This window comes from Sphaeramia orbicularis, chromosome 11 (assembly GCF_902148855.1).
Source record: "Sphaeramia orbicularis chromosome 11, fSphaOr1.1, whole genome shotgun sequence".
NCBI classification, from domain to species: domain Eukaryota; kingdom Metazoa; phylum Chordata; class Actinopteri; order Kurtiformes; family Apogonidae; genus Sphaeramia; species Sphaeramia orbicularis.
The window spans coordinates 55,129,054-55,152,335 of record NC_043967.1 but is presented as its reverse complement, the minus strand read 5'-3'; the positions used below and the strand labels follow the sequence as shown (position 1 = coordinate 55,152,335).

Sequence of the window (23,282 nt, the reverse complement as noted above, 5' to 3'; positions counted from 1 at the left end):
GGTGAAGCGCCAGTGAATTCATCCACGAGCGGAACCATTAAAATCCCATCGCAGAGCATGTTTCCCACATAAACGCAGGAAACCTGAGATCAGTCACACCTGGAACTGCTGTCACAGACGAATAAAACAAAAAAAACACGCTAAAATGAGCAGTGACGTGTCGCACTGTTTTAATTTAAACTACAGACTAAATTTGGATTTGTGTTTCCTACAGACCAAACAGAGCAGTGACCAGGCTCAACGACGGCTTTGTTTTGAATCATTTCAGACCAAAAAGTGGAGTTATGCACAAACAGATGATACTGTTTGTACATAAAATGATGACCTCAAACCAAAAAAAAAAAAAAGAAAAAAACAATAAAAGAATCCGTTCCACTTTCCCAGTCACTGATGAATTCACTGCTGCTGAAGGTTTGGAAACATTAAAAATGTGGAGGAACTCCTTGGGCTGAAGCTTTAATCCTGGTTTCAGGTCCAAACTCGGCTTGGTTCGGGCTCATTTACAACATTTCATCCATCGCAGACGTGAACCCGTGAGCGTTTTGTCGGTTTTCTGTTTCGTCCCAGGACGCAGGCATAAAAACGTGAAGACGACCGTCCCACGGCGAATAAAACACAGTTTTTTTTTGTTTTTTTTTAAAGTCCTGGTCGGTCGGTGGCTTTCACAAGTTCTCGACGCCGCGGATCCTTCGGGCGAAGCTGCACATCGCGTGGGAACAGGGTGACCCTCTTGGCGTGGATGGCGCAGAGGTTGGCGTCAGAGAACAACATGACGAGAAACGATTCAGCCGCCTGAGAAGGAGAAGAAGAAAATGACCTTTGAGAACCCTTTAAGCCCTGATTCCAGGTCAAGGCTCACGTAGTAAACAGGGCAGAAACCTCTGAGAATGACAAAAGCAGCCTAAATATGACCAGACGATGGGGAACGCATGATCGTCTCTGTCAGAACTTCACACTTTAACCCTCAGTATCACAGGTTCGGACCCTAACCACCAGAACGCATCATCTGCACAGCCTCATAGAAATATCCAAACATTACTCATACAGTTTGTTTTTTACTTTCACACTTTTTTGTGTTCCATCAGCTTGAGCCATAAATTAAAATAACAAATATTCAATAGCTGTCATACTTTTAACCCTCTAAATGTCATGTTTGTAATGGAAACAAACCACATTTTATATACAAAACAATTATTCCTATATGGGACAATATATAATGTTATATGTATTTATATTATATATGTAAATGTGTTTTTGTTTGTTTTGTTTTTTAGAAGTTTTTATTAATATCTAGTATTAATATCTGGTAGTATAAGTTGTAAATGGGTATTATCATATTAGTGTATATAAGGAAAAGGATATGTGATATTGTTAAACTGTTGTTGTTGTAGTATTGATATTCATACAAAATAATAATTGCTATATAGTGATCATAAGGAATAGAAATTGGGGGTAGGTGTACATAAGTTTTTACTTCTTCCTACTCCTTTTCGAGCATTTATAATTTCATTTCATTTGTTTTATTTATCTCATTATCATTTATTTATTATTACTATTATTATTTATTTATTGTTTGTAGTTTGTTTGCTTATCAATCATTTATGTACCAGTACTTATATTTTGTTGGTTGATTTTTGTTTTGATTTCACCGTCTACATGTTCGAAATAAAGATTTCATTCATTCATTCATAATAATTAGTTTTTTCCTCCTGTTATATGTCAATAATTAGCACCAACATTGGTTCATATTATTATTATTTTTGGTTCTACGTCAAATGTCAGTGTGTATTTTGTACTCACTTGGGTGAAGGGTGTTAGTGTAGGAATTTAACACTGTTTATTATGGGATGGTTTTAGATTTTAGATGGACCAGAATATTTAAACAGTCAGACAAAAATGAACAACTTCTGAGTTCTGACCTAAAACAAATTGTGAAAAATGAGCTTTTATTTTTTCTGTGTAACTGTGGACTTTGGATGTTTGACGCCCCTGTTCTAAACTGATGATCAAGTGACCAAACACCACGCTCCGCCACTGATGCTGCTCACCTCCTGAAGGGCCAGAATGGCGTACATCTGCCATCGGAGAGCATGTCTGGAGAAACTCTGACACACCTCACGCACCTGAAACAAACAGCATTCATGAACTTTACAAAGGAGGAGCTTCAGAACAACAATATGAGGACGTTACATGTGACAAGTCACTAGAGGATGTTCACCGGCCAGTGAACCCTCTGATGTCGACTACTGCTGCAACCACTAATTGACGGTAAAAATTAGTCAACGTCTAATTTAGTTGTGGACGGGTCATTAGTGACGTCGTCGTTTGTATCCCATGTAATTTCATGTTAAACAGGTTTGACTGTAGCCGGCTGGAGTGGGTCAGAGGGACACATCTGACTTTTCCCAAATCTCTGATTCACTAACGACCAGGAACAGGGTCAGCGGTAGACGCAGCTGAAAGAGGCTGCAAGAAACAACTGGTCCAAACATTTCATATGTGACACCACCGTGAAAACTGTCAGATGTCTGATCTGCAGCTGAGCCTGATGGACCACAGGACCACTTCAAGTATGAGCGAACATTTACAGAGGAAACACGTTTAGGAAGGTTTAGACCAGAGGTGTCGAACTCATGTTAGTTCAGTTCCACATTCAGCTAAATTTGATCTGCAGTGGGCCGAACCAGTCAAATAATAACAGAATAATATATAAATAATGTCAACTCCAAACTTTTCTCTGTGTTTTAGAGTGAAAAAAGTAAAATTACATCATGAAAAGGTTTCCATCTACAAACTATCCTTTCAAAAGATGTGAATAACATGAACAAACTGAATAGACAAGTGTAATTTTAACAATACGTATTCTGCCTCAGTTTATTATTTACACATGTTCATAATAACTTACAGATCACAGTGGATCTACAAACACACAAAACATCCTGTTAAAATTGTACTTACTTCTCTTCAGACATTTCAGGTTGTTCATATTTGTTCAGGTTATTCATATTTTTTGCAAAATCATACTTTGTTTTAGTGTAAATACATTAAAGTAATTACATTTACAAACAGAAACATTTGCAGTTGTCATTAGTTCTATGTTATTATTATGTTATTAGTATTTGACTGAATCCTGCCCACTGGAGATTGAATTGTTCTGAATGTGGAACCTGAACTAAAAGAATTGTTCATATCTTATTTTTGCATTTCACAAATTCATCCCAAGGGCTGGACTGGACCCTTTGGCGGGCCAGATTTGGCCCCCGGGTCGCATGTTTGACACCTGTGGTTTAGACGAACCTCCTAACATTGTTGTTTCCCATGCTAGTAGTGAGTCTATTACTGTGTGTGTGTGTGTGTGTGTGTGTGTGTGTGCATGTAGGATTGTGACAATTCAAAGAGTAAAGTTGTCATTTCGTCGACAATTTCACAATAAAAGTTCTGCAGTGTTAAGACGACGGGAACCTTGGATGGCTTTGTGCAGAATCAGCAGACGTGTTCTCCACAACACGCTACCGCTCTGACCGAGTCAATTCTAAACATGAAACACGACATGCGTTAACGACCCTGCAGTAACTGATCTGTTACTGTTGGAAAGTTCAGCTGTTACTGTCTGTAACGCACTGAGTGTGTATGGGGCTGTGACGGACAGGTGAGTGGGTGAGAAAAGGTATGGGGGCGGAGCCAGTGTGTGTGTGTGTGTGTGTGTGTGTGAGAGGTGAGAGCAGGAAAAGAGAGAGAGGGTGGATGAGTGAGACAGAGCCATCAGTTAAGATTTCCGTTAATCTTTCAATAAAACAACCAGTGTTCAATAAACCCTCGTCTGTCCCTCCAACGTCTGCAGTATTTTATTTATACAGTGAATATAAATTAGAGCCTTCTTGGTAGCTGGGGTAGCTGTATTGAAAATGTTCACGAAACGTTTTCAACAGAGCTAACCCAGTCCAGTTGAACCCAGTAGAACTACCACAAAGAGCGATGACTGGGGCAAATGAGAACCTACACACATAAATAAGAGCCATGGGGTTTTTTTTGCAGTTCCTAACGTGAACAGTCCAGTACTGAGTCGTTAGTTTCAGCTCTAAAATCAACACGTGATCGTCAGTGTTTACTGTCGGACTCACCAGGCGAGAGAAGGGGGCCTTCCTGAGCAGGAGGCTGGTGCTCTTCTGGTATTTACGGATTTCCATCAAGGCCCTGGTTCCAGGACGAAACCTTCTCTTCCTGGGAGACCCAGGAGGACGCCCTGAAAAAACAAAACAAAAAAAACCCAAAACCACACATCAGAGACGAACCTTCCAACAGTCTGAAAACTAACTGCATTTAACACCAAATGGAAAATACTACATCAACCAGCAATAAAACAGAAATAAAATATGTGTCACTGAAAACAAGAATCACCCAGAACACAGTGGTTTATTCAGTATGAAGCAGCAGTTGATGTTCAGAATTAGGGATGTAACGATTATCGGTAAAACAATAAACCACGGTAAAATTGCAGACGGTTAGTATTACTGTTTAAATTCTAATTCTCATGATAACCGTGTTTGATTACTGCACTTTTCCAGAGAAAACGCTGATGTAAAGATCTGCTTTTATGTCAAATATTTGAGTATAGTTTTAATTTATTACAATTTTAATTTTCTATACCTCATATTTGGAACCAATATTCACTTTTAAAGTCTTTGAAAAGGTTCGTTAAGCATCTGTGTGTTATTTATGCAATAAAGTATATACATTTTTCAAATCGGATTTTATATATATATTTTTTGTTTTCTGGCCTTTTGTGTTGATATAGTAGGTTAAAGTGAAAAAATAAAATAATAAAAAGTGTTGTGCTGAAAAAAAAAACAAGATCCCAAACATGGGTATAGTAAACATTTGTTTATATAGTATATAAAGACAAAATCAAAAGGACTGAAAAATGACCAAAACAGACTCAGACCACTAAGGGTTAATATTTGAATGTTTCTGCAACAGAAGGGACACTGTGCCAATTATTTTATTTATTTATTTATTTATTTATTTTCAAAATACAACTTGGTTAAATTATTTCAGTGTGTGTATTAGTACTTTTTGAACATTTTGAGCACAATTTCAACAATACCGCGATAATAATGATAACCGTGATAATTTTATCTGATTACTATGGTGATATAAACGGACTCATTGAAATGTGTTTGGATTTCAGGATGTGAATTTAAGGTGTAGGAAATAAAGAGTTGATTGAATTGTTTTAACTTTTATTCAGGAGGTAATTGTCCAAATAATACTAATACTAATAATGTACAGATGAATCTAGACTGAAGACAATCTGCTTGAGTCCTGAACGGTCGTCCTCGTCCTCACCTGACGCTCCGCTCCGTCTCGGGGACCGACCCGACCCTGAACCTGAAGGTCTGGGCGGAGGCGGCGGCTGTGGCGGGCGGCGTTTGGGGGTGGTGCCTTTCCGCCGGCTGGAAGACGTATCGTGTTTCATGACGTCTGACACCCGGGTAAAGACGAGAAAAGATCTGCAACCGGTTACTGCGAAACATAAAAAAAACAACAACAAAAAAACAATAACATCTTCATAAGATACATTTTAGTTTCTGTTTTTCTGTTTTTATCTTTTATCATCTCAGGCTTGATGCTTTAAATCCATCCCATGAGGACAAAAATGTCAAATGTCAGGACGTTTTGTCTACAGCTCAAAGCATAGTTTAGTTTTATTTGACACATAACACAACAGACATATTTCGTCATCTGTGACAAATTAAAATGTCATAAAATATGACTTTATATGTGATTACGACAAGTTAAATTATTATTATTAGTTATATAACCTCTGTATTTTGTGTTTTTTTCAGAGAAAATCAGGTATTTTCATAAAAGATCAGAATAAATTTAAAGGATATTTTATCAGAAACAGAGAAAAGTGAAGAAAAAGTGACATTTTCAGCAAATCTCTCATTAACTGAACATAAACCCAGTGTGTCCATCCACTGTCATTGATCCAACTCCATGGGTTTTACTGGTGAATCAATGTTGTAGAAGATGATGGTGTTTCCACGGTAACTACGGGGCCTCTGAACATCCAAATGGGTCATATCTGATGACCATGAAAAGATGAAGAACTGTATTTTACACTGATTATTGACATGGATTGATAGGATTAGTGGATCAGCAGGTATTAAACAGTTTAGATCAGTAGATGGTTTTGGTCGCCGGTGGATGTTCAGCTCTTTAAGGGTTAAACGTCACTGTCTGCAGCAGCATGTTCACTTACAGCTTCATCTTGTATCAAATGAAGACTTTAAACAATATTTACCTGTGAAATAACCATTTCCACAGTTGAGTATTTGTCTCTCACATGTCTCACTGTGATTGTTGTAATGTATTTATTTATTAACTGTTTGTTTCTGTGTATTGTATAACCTTGTTTTTATTTTAACACCCCCCCCCCCCCCATCACCTACCCCTTAAGTAACCATTGTTCTTTGATCAGGCTGCATTTGTAAATTAGAATCTGCTCTTAATTGCTTGCCAGGGTAAATAAAGGGGAAAAAAAATGTCCACAGTGAAACACCACATTGGAGTTTTGTTTTTGTTTTTTTCTTTAAATACACTGAATTAATTTATGACTATTTCTGCTTCTCTATTCTATTCTATTCTATTCTATTCTATTCTATTCTATTCTATTCTATTCTATTCTATGTCTGTGTTTCAGCCTCTAAAGTGCACTAATGTGTTCATTTTTATTCATAGGAATAGGGCTGTGTATTGGCAAGAATCTGGCGATACGATACAAATCACAAAACTAGGATCATGATGCGATATATCACAATACTGTTAAAAAGGCAGTTTTTTTAAATTGGTTTTGTTTCTTTTTTAAAAGATTATTTCCTGGAAGAATGGAATTACCCCAGAAATATGCACCAACACTAAACACGTTTTTATTTGATCCCAACAGGATCTAATGTTCTATCACAAAATGTTCCTGTGTTCAAACTGAAATTCTGTTTTACAGACATTCCAGTTTCAGATCCTGTTCAAATGTTCATATTCTATTAGTTCACAACTAACATCAGAACATTATTTTAGTTCAATCCCAACAAAGGAATGAACATTATTTAATAAAAGAATGTTAAATAAGAATAAATCAAATATAAACAAAAAAGAAAAATGAACCTCCACAATATCTGCATTTGAATAAATATCTAAAAATATTGATACAGTACTTTTAAAATTGATACAGTATTGTGAAATAAAATATCGCAATATATTGGAGAACCGATATTTTTTTTACACTCCTACATAGGAACTTTTCATTTGTCCTCAGTGTCGTTTATTACCCAATCAGAAACAAGGGAATTGAATATTTTCCCCCTGGTCTAGTCATCATCCATCAGCCTAATGAAATCAAACATGGATGAGTAAATAAAGCTGAAGACAAAGAATCATGTAAGAAGAAAAGAAGACAAAAAGAACATCTGTTTACCTTCAGTTAACAATCGTCCAATCAGACTCAACCTCGCAGCCAATCAGAGACGGAGAAAAATCCACATCCAATGAGAGCAAACGTAGCTCTGGTCTCATCGAACCGCTCTGATTCAACACCTGCAGAGGAAGCATGAACACAGGTCTGTTTTATCTGCATCCAAATGCATTGTGGGAAGGGTCTGAAACCTGGGAGTGAACCATCAGGAGGATTATGAGTAGGGCTGAAAGAAAAGATCGGTTCTACAACATATCGCGATATTTCATTTCACAATACTGTATCGATATTAAAAAGTACTATATCGATATTCTTAGATATTTATTCAAATGCAGATATTGTAGAGGTTCATTTTTGTTTTTCTTTTTTGTTTATATTTCATTTATTATTATTTAACACTCTTATTAAATAATGTTAGTTTTTTTGTTGGGATTGCACAAAAATAATGTTATGTTGTTAGTTCTGAACTAAAAATATGAACATTTAAACTGGATCTTAAACTATAATGTCTGTAAAAAAAAATAACTTAGGTTTGAACACAGGATCTGTCTTGGTGGAGGTCTGCACTCTCCTTGTTTATTTTGGGATTGCACCCACTCGCATGCATTTTGGATTGTTTCAAATAACTTCATCGATACCAAAATTGACCCTTCGTGTAAATTGAACTTTCAACATGTTTTATTTGGCCTTTCACAAATTGATAAAATAAATCCAGAAAAAAAGATATATCATCAAGGTTTTTGTAATATTTGCCAAATTTCACATTCATTGCACTAAATTTGCACACCAGCGTCCAAATATTATTGTTTCTAAAGCACTTTTTTCCAATTATTTAGATAATTTGAAGAACATTATAAACTCCAAAGCAAGTAAAATAAAAGACTGTGTCAAGTACATAATCTTATTGAAGCTATATAATTTCTATTTTTATACCTCAAGCTTTTTTATTTTATTTTCGATTTATTAATATTATTATTTTTATTTATTTATTTATTTATTTTTTAACTTACATTTGTATCTATATATTGGAAATGTAAAATATTTTGTGAAATGTGACTATTTTTTTTTATCCTAATTTGATGTAATATTATGTAAATATACTGTTCAACTGTTCATTATTCAATAAAAAAGTTGACAAAAAAGTACGTTTGAAACAAAAACCAATAATAAAACCAGAAAAACTAGACATATCTATAAAAATCATCAGACGTTATGTCACAAGAAAAACACATGTATAATATAAGCTGTAAAGTGATGATAAAGTTGGGAAAAAAACACATCTTGTTTACCATTTCTGTTGAATTATGACTTGAATATGATCAGTTTATTGATACATTAATGAAATATAATATATATTTATACTCTGACAAGAAAATGACTGAAAATAAGACATTTAAACATTGGTTTATTGTTTTATACGTTAAATTTCACTCCATTAAGTTACACATTTTTCTCACCTTGAAACACTAACAATTTTTTACTTGCTATATCCTTGAAGAAAGAACAACACAATATTGAATAAATTCTTTAAAGGCTTAAATTACTGAGTTTTTGCTGGAATTTTTACGACACGTCCTGCTTTTTTTTAACTATTAAAACTCTAATATCACATTAAAACTCCCACTTTTAATTCTTATGCACATTAATAGTAGATTATACAGAGACACGGGACATAATAGGATGTAAAACTAATATTAAAACTCTGCTGGAATATTAGTTTAATGTTAAATTAAGAAGAAAAACATGACAGTTGGTGTTTTCATCTGTGAAATTAACGGTTGCCTGTTGTTAGTTAGCTAACTTTACGGCTCACGTTAAGGGTAATTTTACATTTACGCAAACTCTCGTTCTTATTAAAACGTTTCCTAAAGCACAAAAGTAAAGTTTGCATTCAAATAAAATAGAAAATTACCTTTAAAGTGATGCCTTTGACCAAAAACCTCCGATGTCAGACATTAGACTCCAGCTCTGACCCAACGGAAATTCAAACAACTCCACACCGACAGCTCCACCAATCAGCGAAGAGCTAGGGGATACGTCACTACCTGTGGGGACGCTCGGTGACTGTACATATATACGAGAAGCGGGCGGGGACCAAGATTTCCAACGGTCTAGAACAACCTGTTTATCCCGGTGTACAGATGAAGTGCTCCATCCAACTGACGCTAAAGAAGCAGGAAGTTGAGTTTAAATGACAACTGAGGCTGAGCTGCTTCATGATACTAATAAAGTTTTAATATAAAAAAACAAAACAAAACAAAACAAAAAAAAACTGAGGCTCGAGCTGCTTCATGATACTAATAAAGTTTTAATATAAAAAAACAAACAAAAAAACAAACAAACAAGAAAACTGAGGCCCGAGCTGCTTCATGATACTAATAAAGTTTTAATATAAAAAAACAAACAAAAAAACAAACAAACAAAAAAACTGAGGCTCGAGCTGCTTCATGATACTAATAAAGTTTTAATATAAAAAAACAAACAAAAAAAACAAACAAAAAAACTGAGGCCCGAGCTGCTTCATGATACTAATAAAGTTTTAATATAAAAAAACAAACAAAAAAACAAACAAACAAGAAAACTGAGGCCCGAGCTGCTTCATGATACTAATAAAGTTTTAATATAAAAAAACAAACAAAAAAACAAACAAACAAAAAAACTGAGGCTCGAGCTGCTTCATGATACTAATAAAGTTTAAATATAAAAAAACAAACAAAAAAACAAAACAAAACTGAGGCTCGAGCTACTTCATGATACTAATAGTTTTAACATTAAAAAAATGCTTGACGTATAAATATAAATTATACAAATTAAATAAGATTATACGCTCAAGTTTTCTTTTCTTATATATATATATTTTTTACTTACATGTGTTTCTATATATTTGAAGAATAAAATATATTGTGAATGGTGAAATTTTCTATCCTTTCTTTGATGTATATTATTATGTATATATACTGTTCAATTGTTCATTCTTCAAAAAAAAACCCAAAAACCTGAGGCTCGATCTGCTTCATGATACTCATAAAGTTTTAACATATAAATAAATAAATACATACATACATAAATAAAAACAAGATCTTTTTTGATGACCTGAAAAAAAAGAAAAAGTTTTTATCACTTTTTAACAATAACAGTAAATTATTGATAAGAAAAAATTCATATATATTTTGTAACTAATTCAAGGTGCTTTAAAGAAATAACAATTTGCATAAAAATGTAAAAAAAAAAAAAAAAAAGAATAAATAAATAATAAAAAATTAATGAAATTTTAAAAAAATAAATAAATAAATAAAAAATTAAGAACTAAATAAATAAATAAATAAATAGCACAAAAAATATGTTAACCGCTTCAAGTACAGCATACACAAACCATTTAACAAATTTGACAAATAAAAGCTTTTATTTCAGAAAACCATAAGGACAGTGACAAAATACAGTCCATGTGATTTCTTTTTTAATTGTTTTACAGACTCTTCTTGTCTTGTCTTGGATTCTACGTAGACTCCATGGTCTGAACCGACTCATCCACCACATCCAGAGTGAGCGGGGTCACAGTTTTGGTCAGGACCGGCGTGGTACCAGGTTTATACCTGTACTGCCCCCCCCTGCAAAGCAAACCATCACACATGAAAAGTACATCCAGCTCCAGACGTTCTCCAATCTACGGTTTCAGTTTCCCAAGTTATTATTATTATTATTATTATTATTATTATTATTATTATTATTATTTCTATCACATCTGGCTTTTCGTTTGCTTATGTTTTCAGTGCTGTTTGGTACGTTTGGATAATATTGTCTTAAAGGCATCACTTTTATAAAAGAAATACGACTAACTGTGGTTCTATGGATGACATTTAACTCATTGTGCTCCAGCTGAACTGTTTACATGTTTTCTTCTGGTTGTCCAGTCGTTCACATCATTAGTCAAATACTCGTTGCTGATTTAAACTCGTTTAACACTCGTACTCTGTTTCCGTGCGCTGACCCTCACCTTTGACCCTTCTCCGTGGGTTTGTCGTAGCCCCTCAGGAAGTCCACCCCCCCCTCGGTGATCACGCACAAGTCCACGTTACTGCCTGAACCCAGGTCGCAGAAGATCCCGGCGGCAATGGCGTCTCGGACCAGCTGCTTGGCCTCCTCCAGCTGCGACAGGAGAGGACCAACGGAAAAGACGTGGATCACAAAAAGGTTGTTTCGGACCAAAAACTCTGATGGTAACGTGTTATTTCTGTCACGTCTCACCTCCATTTTTGGTTTGAATCTGTCCTCAAACACGGAGACGGCGGCTGCAGCTCCAGAACCTGAAACCACAGCAGAACCACAGCAGAACATGGAAATAAACACCAGTAAAAACACACTAATATCAACTATTAACACCCATAAAAACATACTAATATCAACTATTAACACCCATAAAAACATACTAATATCAACTATTAACACCCATAAAACACACTAATATCAACTATTAACACCCATAAAAACACACTAATATCAACTATTAACACCCATAAAAACACACTAATATCAACTATTAACACCCATAAAAACACACTAATATCAACTATTAACACCCATAAAAACACACTAATATCAACTATTAACACCCATAAAAACACACTAATATCAACTATTAACACCCATAAAAACACACTAATATCAACTATTAACACCAGTAAAAACCCACTAATATCAACTATTAACACCAGTATAAGCACACTAATATCAACTATTAACACCAGTAAAAACACACTAATATCAACTATTAACACCAGTATAAACACACTAATATCAACTATTAACACCAGTAAAAACACACAAATATCAACTATTAACACCCATAAAAACACACTAATATCAACTATTAACACCAGTATAAACACACTAATATCAACTATTAACACCAGTAAAAACACACTAATATCAACTATTAACACCAGTAAAAACACACTAATATCAACTATTAACACCAGTATAAACACACTAATATCAACTATTAACACCCATAAAAACACACTAATATCAACTATTAACACCAGTATAAACACACTAATATCAACTATTAACACCAGTAAAAACACACTAATATCAACTATTAACACCAGTAAAAACACACTAATATCAACTATTAACACCAGTATAAACACACTAATATCAACTATTAACACCCATAAAAACACACTAATATCAACTATTAACACCAGTATAAACACACTAATATCAACTATTAACACCAGTAAAAACACACTAATATCAACTATTAACACCAGTAAAAACACACTAATATCAACTATTAACACCAGTAATAACACACATATGTCACTCATTACGACACTCTAACCCCTCCCATAAACCCCTAGCGGTGCGTATTCGTACCCATGGTGAGGAAGGGCAGTTTGTCGTAGGACCCGTGGGGGTAAACGCTGTACAGGTGAGGTCCGGTCACGTCGACGCCTCCGACGATCAGAGACGAACCCACATGACCCTGGTACCTTTAAAAAAAAAAACACCTCCTGGTTTTGTATGGTACAGATTAAAGTCACAAAAACAGTTAATTATGTCTTTAATGTGTAAAATGGATGTTTAAGTTCCTGTTATTCAGACCTTTGGTTATGAGACGTCAGTTCATTAAATTAATTAAATGGGTCTGATTATATTATAATATTAAAATTATTATTATTATGATTATTATAGAACTGTCTTTCACAGTTTAAGGATCCAGACAAAACTGGGTCATGAAGCCACTGTCAGAAGAAAATACATGAAAATGCTCTGATACAGAATCTGTTTAAACTAATTAAAAGGACGATATTGTATTAGAAGAGGGGATAAGAGGAAAAAATATATAAAAAAGAAAAAAACTGAACAGATACTACAGAAAAAACAAGGCAAGAAATATGACAAAAGAACATAAAAGATGCATAAAGATGAAAAAAGTAAAAGAAGTGATGAGTTACTTAAGTGTCAAGAAGAAAAAAATGATATAAAAGTTGTGATGAGTAAAGAAAAAAAATTCAAAAAAAGAAAAGGAACAAAACAAAACGAAAAAACAAAAACAAAACCAAGGTTATATAAAAAAAAAAAAAAACAACACACACACACACACAAAAAAGAAATGATGAGATGAAAATGACAAACGTGGTAAAAGACGTGCTTCCTCACCTGAACAGCATCTGTTTCAGCTGCCGGGTTACCATGGCAACCAGAGGCGGGCGCCCAGTGTTGAGCATGTGCAGTTCAACGTTGGAGGCCATGATCTGTGTGGTGATCTCTGCATCTGCAGCCACGCCAGCGCCACAGCAGCTGCACGCAAACACACACACACACACACACACACAAAGAGTTAAACACACACACATGCAAACACACACACAAAGAGTTAAACACACACACATACACACACACAAAGAGTTAAACACACACACATGCAAACACACACACAAAGAGTTAAACACACACACATACACACACACAAAGGGTTAAACACACACACATATACACACACACAAACACACACACCACAAAGAGTTAAACACACACACACACATATATATATATATATATATATATGTGTGTGTGTGTGTGTATATATATACACACACACACATTCATTCAGTCGATAAGTTCAATAAGCTAAAACACTAAAAAATGGAAACACAGGATGTGTAAGAGTTAATGACACACACTCATTTCTTCATTCATTTGTTCAGTGGACACTACAGTTCCAGTTCACTCACTCATGCATTCATTCCTTCATTCATTCTTTCATTCCTTCCTTCATTCATTCATTCGTTCATTCCAGTTCACTCATTCCTTCATTCATTCATTCATTCGTTCATTCCAGTTCACTCACTCATTCATTCATTCATTCATTCCTTCCTTCATTCATTCATTCGTTCATTCCAGTTCACTCACTAGATCTTGGGGGCGATGTAATGGATCTTCATGCAGTTCTTGTCGGCCACCACCATGTCATCAGTGGCTCTGGTGTCGGCGCCGAGGATCACTCCGTCCTGAAGGAGACGAACGGAGTGGGTTAGAAATGAGGAAGGAGTTTTGAAACCGATGAAACGACAACGACAGAAGAAAAGATGTGAGTCTGAGGTCAAACTACCGACCTGAGTCTAAGAAAACAGCCACGAAAACCAAGAAAACTGGATTCAACATGAAGAGTCTGCTCTGAAAAACCCTCTGGTGTCCAGGTGAGTATATTAAACACACTTTAACCCTCTGGTGCCCAGGTGAGTATATTAAACACACTTTAACCCTCTGCTGTCCAGGTGAGTATATTAAACACACTTTAACCCTCTGCTGTCCAGGTGAGTATATTAAACACACTTTAACCCTCTGCTGTCCAGGTGAGTATATTAAACACACTTTAACCCTCTGGTGTCCAGGTGAGTATATTAAACACACTTTAACCCTCTGGTGCCCAGGTGAGTATATTAAACACACTTTAACCCTCTGCTGCCCAGGTGAGTATATTAAACACACTTTAACCCTCTGGTGTCCAGGTGAGTATATTAAACACACTTTAACCCTCTGCTGTCCAGGTGAGTATATTAAACACACTTTAATCCTCTGGTGTCCAGGTGAGTATATTAAACACACTTTAATCCTCTGCTGTCCAGGTGAGTATATTAAACACACTTTAACCCTCTGCTGTCCAGGTGAGTATATTAAACACACTTTAACCCTCTGCTGTCCAGGTGAGTATATTAAACACACTTTAACCCTCTGGTGTCCAGGTGAGTATATTAAACACACATTACCCTCTGGTGTCCAGGTGAGTATATTAAACACACTTTAACCCTCTGGTGTCCAGGTGAGTATATTAAACACACATTACCCTCTGCTGTCCAGGTGAGTATATTAAACACACTTTAACCCTCTGGTGTCCAGGTGAGTATATTAAACACACTTTAACCCTCTGCTGTCCAGGTGAGTATATTAAACACACTTTAACCCTCTGGTGTCCAGGTGAGTATATTAAACACACATTAACCCTCTGCTGTCCAGGTGAGTATATTAAACACACATTAACCCTCTGCTGTCCAGGTGAGTATATTAAACACACATTAACCCTCTGCTGTCCAGGTGAGTATATTAAACACACTTTAACCCTCTGGTGTCCAGGTGAGTATATGAAACACACTTTAACCCTCTGCTGTCCAGGTGAGTATATTAAACACACTTTAACCCTCTGCTGTCCAGGTGAGTATATTAAACACACATTAACCCTCTGCTGTCCAGGTGAGTATATTAAACACACATTAACCCTCTGCTGTCCAGGTGAGTATATTAAACACACATTAACCCTCTGCTGTCCAGGTGAGTATATTAAACACACTTTAACCCTCCGCTGTCCAGGTGAGTATATTAAACACACTTTAACCCTCTGCTGTCCAGGTGAGTATATTAAACACACTTTAACCCTGTGCTGTCCAGGTGAGTATATTAAACACACTTTAACCCTCTGCTGTCCAGGTGAGTATATTAAACACACTTTAACCCTCTGCTGTCCAGGTGAGTATATTAAACACACTTTAACCCTCTGCTGTCCAGGTGAGTATATTAAACACACTTTAACCCTGTGCTGTCCAGGTGAGTATATTAAACACACTTTAACCCTCTGCTGTCCAGGTGAGTATATTAAACACACTTTAACCCTCTGGTGCCCAGGTGAGTATATTAAACACACTTTAACCCTCTGGTGTCCAGGTGAGTATATTAAACACACTTTAATCCTCTGGTGTCCAGGTGAGTATATTAAACACACTTTAATCCTCTGCTGTCCAGGTGAGTATATTAAACACACTTTAACCCTCTGCTGTCCAGGTGAGTATATTAAACACACTTTAACCCTCTGCTGTCCAGGTGAGTATATTAAACACACTTTAACCCTCTGGTGTCCAGGTGAGTATATTAAACACACATTACCCTCTGGTGTCCAGGTGAGTATATTAAACACACTTTAACCCTCTGGTGTCCAGGTGAGTATATTAAACACACATTACCCTCTGGTGTCCAGGTGAGTATATTAAACACACTTTAACCCTCTGGTGTCCAGGTGAGTATATTAAACACACTTTAACCCTCTGCTGTCCAGGTGAGTATATTAAACACACTTTAACCCTCTGCTGTCCAGGTGAGTATATTAAACACACATTAACCCTCTGCTGTCCAGGTGAGTATATTAAACACACATTAACCGTCTGCTGTCCAGGTGAGTATATTAAACACACATTAACCCTCTGCTGTCCAGGTGAGTATATTAAACACACTTTAACCCTCTGGTGTCCAGGTGAGTATATTAAACACACTTTAACCCTCTGCTGTCCAGGTGAGTATATTAAACACACTTTAACCCTGTGGTGCCCAGGTGAGTATATTAAACACACTTTAACCCTCTGCTGTCCAGGTGAGTATATTAAACACACATTAACCCTCTGCTGTCCAGGTGAGTATATTAAACACACATTAACCCTCTGCTGTCCAGGTGAGTATATTAAACACACTTTAACCCTCCGCTGTCCAGGTGAGTATATTAAACACACTTTAACCCTCCGCTGTCCAGGTGAGTATATTAAACACACTTTAACCCTCTGCTGTCCAGGTGAGTATATTAAACACACTTTAACCCTCTGCTGTCCAGGTGAGTATATTAAACACACTTTAACCCTCTGCTGTCCAGGTGAGTATATTAAACACACTTTAACCCTCTGCTGTCCAGGTGAGTATATTAAACACACTTTAACCCTGTGCTGTCCAGGTGAGTATATTAAACACACTTTAACCCTCTGCTGTCCAGGTGAGTATATTAAACACACTTTAACCCTCTGCTGTCCAGGTGAGTATATGAAACACACTTTAACCCTCTGCTGTCCAGGTGAGTATATTAAACACACTTTAACCCTCTGGTGTCCAGGTGAGTATATTAAACACACTTTAACCCTCTGCTGTCCAGGTGAACATATCAAACACACTCTGTACTTCCTGTTCAGATTATTCTTCTGTTTGTTTTGGTCTGAATTCAACAGTTGTTCATTTTTACATGTTTGTTTGTTTGTTTGTTTGTTTGTTTTTAACTCAGCTCCTTCCATTAAACCCAGTCCATCAGACCAGCAGGTTCTACTGGTTTGGGTTCGATTCCCAGTCAGGGAACTCAGACTTTGGGGGACGCCGTGGTCCAGGGGGCGGGAGAGTTGCCAGTTCGATTCTACAGACTGGCAGAAAAAGCTGTCGACTGATGTGCCCTTGAGCAAGGCACTTGTCCCCCCGTTGGCTCCCTGGGCGCCTGCGATGGCGCCAAGGCAGCGGTTCCAGCACGTTCTACAGACGGGTTCAAAAACCTACTGTAAACGGAGCACAAAAGATCGACAGGTAATTTAACAATTACAACAAAAATGAACTAGTTTTGAATTTTGACCAAAAACAAATAAAAACATAAAAATATGTGAGCTTTAATTAGATGAAGTGTGTTTAATACGTTCACCTGGACAGCACAGGGTTAAAGTGTGTTTAATATACTCACCTGGACAGCACAGGGTTAAAGTGTGTTTAATATACTCACCTGGACAGCACAGGGTTAAAGTGTGTTTAATATACTCACCTGGACAGCACAGGGTTAAAGTGTGTTTAATATACTCACCTGGACAGCACAGGGTTAAAGTGTGTTTAATATACTCACCTGGACACCACAGGGTTAAAGTGTGTTTAATATACTCACCTGGACACCAGAGGGTTAAAGTGTGTTTAATATACTCACCTGGACACCACAGAGTTAAAGTGTGTTTAATATACTCACCTGGACAGCACAGGGTTAAAGTGTGTTTAATATACTCACCTGGACACCACAGGGTTAAAGTGTGTTTAATATACTCACCTGGACAGCAGAGGGTTAAAGTGTGTTTAATATACTCACCTGGACACCACAGGGTTAAAGTGTGTTTAATATACTCACCTGGACACCACAGGGTTAAAGTGTGTTTAATATACTCACCTGGACACCACAGGGTTAAAGTGTGTTTAATATACTCACCTGGACACCACAGGGTTAAAGTGTGTTTAATATACTCACCTGGACACCAGAGGGTTAAAGTGTGTTTAATATACTCACCTGGACACCACAGAGTTAAAGTGTGTTTAATATACTCACCTGGACACCACAGGGTTAAAGTGTGTTTAATATACTCACCTGGACACCACAGGGTTAAAGTGTGTTTAATATACTCACCTGGACACCACAGGGTTCAGCTGAGCACCATCACTGGTCCTGGTGCATCATGGGTATTTGCTCTGGTCTCACCTTGTACACCACTCCTGCGATGGTGGTCCCAGTCTTCCTGGCGGTTGGAGGTTTGAATCCCAGCTCCGACAGACCAGACTCCAACACACTGTTCCTGTTGGACAATAATACACACAATAATACACACAACAAATACACACAATAATACACACAACTAATACACACAATAATACACGCAACAAATACACACAATAATAATACACACAATAATACACACAATAATAAATACACACAACAAATACACACAACAAATACACACAATAATACACAACAAATACACACAATAATAATACACACAATAATACTAGCAATAATAAATACACACAATAAATACACACAACAAATACACACAATAATACACACAACAAATACACACAATAATGCATACAATAATACACAACAAATACACACAATAATACACACAACAAATACACACAATAATACACATAACAAATACACACAATAATACACAACAAATACACACAATAATAATACACACAATAATACACACAATAATACACAACAAATACACACAATAATACACACAATAAATACACACAACAAATACACACAATAATACACACAACAAATACACACAATAATACACAACAAATACACACAATAATAATACACACAATAATACACACAGTAATAAATACACACAATAATACATGCAATAAATACACAATAATAACTACACACACCAAGCCACAGGAACACACCAGTTTGTGCCTGAACATGAAAACTCACAGAAAACACACACACACACACACACACCTGCTGAACACAGAGTATCACAACAGGATCATTTTCATTATTATTTGTCCTTTTTTTTCTAAACCACAGATAAAAGTGTGTAGTTGTTCTTATGGGTGTTTGTTCGTCCTGGTTCAGCCTGTTAGAGGACATGTTGGCCTGAATGTGGAAGCAGAACTACAAGAGTTTAATAAAAACCTGAACACACACACACACACACACACACACACACACACACATCCAGCCTGTACACCAGGAGTGTCAAACTCAGGTCCTCGAGGGCCGGTATCCTGCATGTTTTAGATGTATCCCTCTTCCAACACACCTGATTCAAATGATCAGCCCACCATCCAGCTCTGCAGAAGTCTGATGACCGTCAGGTGAGCTGGAAGAGGAAACATCTGAACCATGCAGGAAACCGGCCCTCGAGGACCTGAGTTTGAGACCCCTGCTGTAAAGGGTTCACATCAGAGGGATCCGTCTAATTCCAGTGTAATGTCTGTGTGAGAACACCACTGTGTGACCCTGGGTTCATCACACTCAGAGCCTGTCTTGTCCCTCTCCTCCAGGTGGATTGTGGGTATTCTTCAGTATTCTACTTCTTTACCTGCTGCAGTTGTTGAAGTTGAATCCTCCGGCCTGTGGCTCCAAACTCTGCATCATCTTCAAACTGATGAGAACTGTCCAGACCCTGTAAACTCTGTAAACTCTGTCAGTGTGCGTCAGCGGATCCACTGCTTCTACTTTTACTTTCACTTCTGAACTCAAGCCCAACCCCCTCCCGCTCCACTGTAAAAAATATCCACCCATGACAAGAGGTTTTTTTTTTGTTTGTTTGTTTGTTTTTTTATCAGGTTTCACACAGACACAGATCAAATTCAGCTTGTCCAAATTAAAAAAAAGAAAAAAAAGAAAAAAGAAAAAAAAAAGGAAGAACTGGATTTGACAAGAATCGTTTTATTTATTAAAGTCTGTCTGATCATAAAAAAAAACATCCTCCAGGTCTCAAATCTAATCAGTTTTAGTTGATTATTTTCAATAAAATAAATTAAATTTTAGCACAAAGTTCACATTTTTTTGCTCCGAAAAAGAAGAAAATGTTTGTTAATTCATCAAAAGACAAAAAAGAAAAACAGGTTTGAATTTGTCACTTTGAAAATAAATCCCTCTCCGACCTGTTAAAACAGATTCAGTGACATTTCTTGCAGTGGATTCACGTTCATTTGTAACTGACACTGTTTGGATTCTCACATGACAAACATTCACTTCAACTTAAAAACAAACAAACAAACAAACATTCACTTCAACTTAAAAACAAACAAACAAACATTCACTTCAACTTTAGTTCACTTTGTTTTTTTTTTTTTCCCACCAAAAACAGTGTGTCTCTGTGTTCAGTCTGAACAGTTTCTGTGTTTCAGGGTTCACACTCAGACTGTATTTCTTATAGTGTACACCAGGGGGCGCTGCTCTAACACAGAATGTTTTTTTCTTTTTACAGGAGGAAGTTCTTGATTTATTTATTTATTTATTCACATCCCGTAAACCCAACAAAATTATAACAATGCTCTTTAATATTATAGCATTTCCCCCCCTTTATTTTTCTATGAATAATTTGTTGTGCAAATTTAAAACAATTTATTTTTCAACAAATAAACTCAGTGTAATATCAGACAAATATGAAAAGCACAATTATATAATTATTACCATAACAAAAAAGGAATAAAAAGAGGAATGTGTCTGAAAACTAACACTGTGCATTATTTACTTTTATTATTATTTATTTTTATTATGGTTTATTTTTTTATTATTTTATTTACTTTTATTATTATACATTATTTTATTTATTTTTATTTACTTTTATTATTTATTTTATTATTATTTATTTATTTTTTTATTATTTTATTCACTCTTATTAAAGGTTCGTTCTTCACTGTGTCACTTCCTGATAACAGATCGGGGTAACCATGGTAACAGTCTCACCTGTATCAGTATCACTGATACTGGGCTGACTGCATTGCATTATGGGATACGTATGCAGGAGAAGCATCCAGAACATTTACCTGGAAATAAAGTGGAACTCACATGTAAGTGTTTTAGTTACAAATTAGGATCATTCAGAGTCTGAGGGGTTCAATTTATTTTATTTAGATTTTTATTCTTTTCTTTTCCTTTGTTTCATTTAATTTTTTTGTCTTTTCTTTTTTATTAATTCCTTTTATTTCCTTTCCTTTTCTCTTCCTGTATTTCATTTCCTTCTCCATTCTTTTCTTTCCTTTTTCTTTTTTCTTTCCTTTCTTTTTTCTTTCATTTTTCATTTATTTCATTTAATTTCCTTTTTTATTCTTTCCTTTTCTAATTTTCCTTTATTTCATTTAATTTTCTTTTTTCATCTTTCATTTCCCTTATTTCATTCATTTTGTCTTTTCTTTCATTCATGTAATTTTCTTTTTGTTTTAATTCATTTCCTTTTCCTTTATTTCATTTGATTTCCTTTTCTTTTCTTTTTTATTCTTTCCTTTTCCTTTCTACTTTTCCTTTATTTAATTTTCTTTTCTTTCTTTCATTTAGTTTTCTTTTATATTTATTTGATTTCCTTTATTTCCTTTTCCTTTATTTCATATAATTTGCTTTTTTTCTTTCCTCTTCCTTTCTTTCCTTCTTTCTTTCCTTCTTTCCTTCTTTCTTTCTTTCCACCAGGGGGCGCTGCAGACCTTTACACCTGGACTTCAGTCTGGTCAGGTGTCAGAACTTCAGGACGCTGGTGAATTAAATGTACAAATAAATGCAAAAATCTTGAACGAAGAAACAGAATGAAGTCAAAAATCCACCCAAATATTCCAAAACAGGCTGTTTTTTTTTTTTTATTGGTTCTAAACCTGGAACAGATAGTGGAACATTTATTCATGGTTCATTGACTCTTTTCTTTCAGTTTTGAGACTTTTCTGCTTCATAATGAGACTCAGTGTGAATTTTATTTACATCATAAACCTGTGAAAAGCCTGCGTGTGCACCTACGGCGTTGAACCATCAACCTGGAAACAAAGGCTGTGGAAACTTTAACGTGTGTTTGCATCTGAAAATGAACTGAAACTTTAAACGAATGAACACGTTTGGTCTCGAACAAGAAGAAAAGTACAAAATACACTGTAAAAAGTCAACAATACACTGTAAAAAGTCAACAATACACTGTACAACCTACAGTCAAATCCTGGACGGTCCTTTATACACATGAGAAGAACTGACCTCTGACAGGTACAACAGGTGGGCGGAGCTACGGGTGGGTGGAGCTACAAGTGGGTTTGTGTGTTCGTGAATTTGTTTGTGTATCTGTGTCTTCGTCTGTTTGTGTATCTATGTGTTTGTGACTCTGTGTGTATTTGTTTGTGTGTCTGTGTGTATTTGTTTGTGTATTTGTTTGTATGTGTATTTGTTTGTGTGTTTGTGTGTATTTGTGTGTGTATTTGTTTGTGTGTGTGTGTATTTGTTTGTGAGTCTGTGTGTATTTGTGAGTCTGTGTGTATTTGTGTGTGTCCATGTGTATTAGTGTGTATTAGTGTGTGTGTATTAGTGTGTGTGTTGAGTGTGTAGTTCATCCTAGTCTGAAGGCTGTGGGTCTCATCTTCATCTCGGTGAACTGGACCGACACCTCCTTCCCCTTCCACGAAGTCCAGATCAGACCCTGAAACACAAACGGGTCAGAGTGAACCAAGACCAGAACCAGGACCAGAACCAGGACCA

General features: G+C 36.0%; 3 protein-coding genes across 3 annotated transcripts in view; all 3 read right to left on the bottom strand.

The window, feature by feature from the left end:
- Positions 1–331: 331 nt before the first annotated feature.
- Positions 332–9,456, bottom strand: cenpa (histone H3-like centromeric protein A). Its single transcript, XM_030147698.1, is given in 7 exon segments — positions 332–695; positions 697–792; positions 2,049–2,123; positions 4,122–4,243; positions 5,347–5,523; positions 7,478–7,596; positions 9,387–9,456. Coding segments are annotated over 5 exon segments (456 nt in total). The 5' UTR covers positions 5,477–5,523; positions 7,478–7,596; positions 9,387–9,456; the 3' UTR covers positions 332–662.
- A 1,398-nt stretch (positions 9,457–10,854) lies between these two features.
- psmb10 (proteasome 20S subunit beta 10) lies at positions 10,855–20,289 on the bottom strand. The gene is made up of 8 exons (XM_030146569.1): positions 20,149–20,289; positions 18,786–18,879; positions 14,393–14,490; positions 13,640–13,780; positions 12,854–12,969; positions 11,720–11,778; positions 11,469–11,620; positions 10,855–11,082 (listed from the first exon to the last, which is right to left on the bottom strand). The coding sequence occupies exons 1-8, from the start codon at positions 20,202–20,204 to the stop codon at positions 10,971–10,973; spliced, it is 828 nt and encodes a 275-aa protein (XP_030002429.1). The 5' UTR covers positions 20,205–20,289; the 3' UTR covers positions 10,855–10,970.
- Positions 20,290–23,011: 2,722 nt separating this feature from the next.
- The window catches only part of LOC115428201 (mucin-17-like), a 56,914-nt gene continuing 56,643 nt past the window's right edge, over positions 23,012–23,282 (bottom strand). The window contains 1 exon segment of the mRNA XM_030147040.1: positions 23,012–23,223. Coding sequence (XP_030002900.1) covers positions 23,134–23,223 — 90 coding nt within the window. The 3' untranslated portion in view covers positions 23,012–23,133.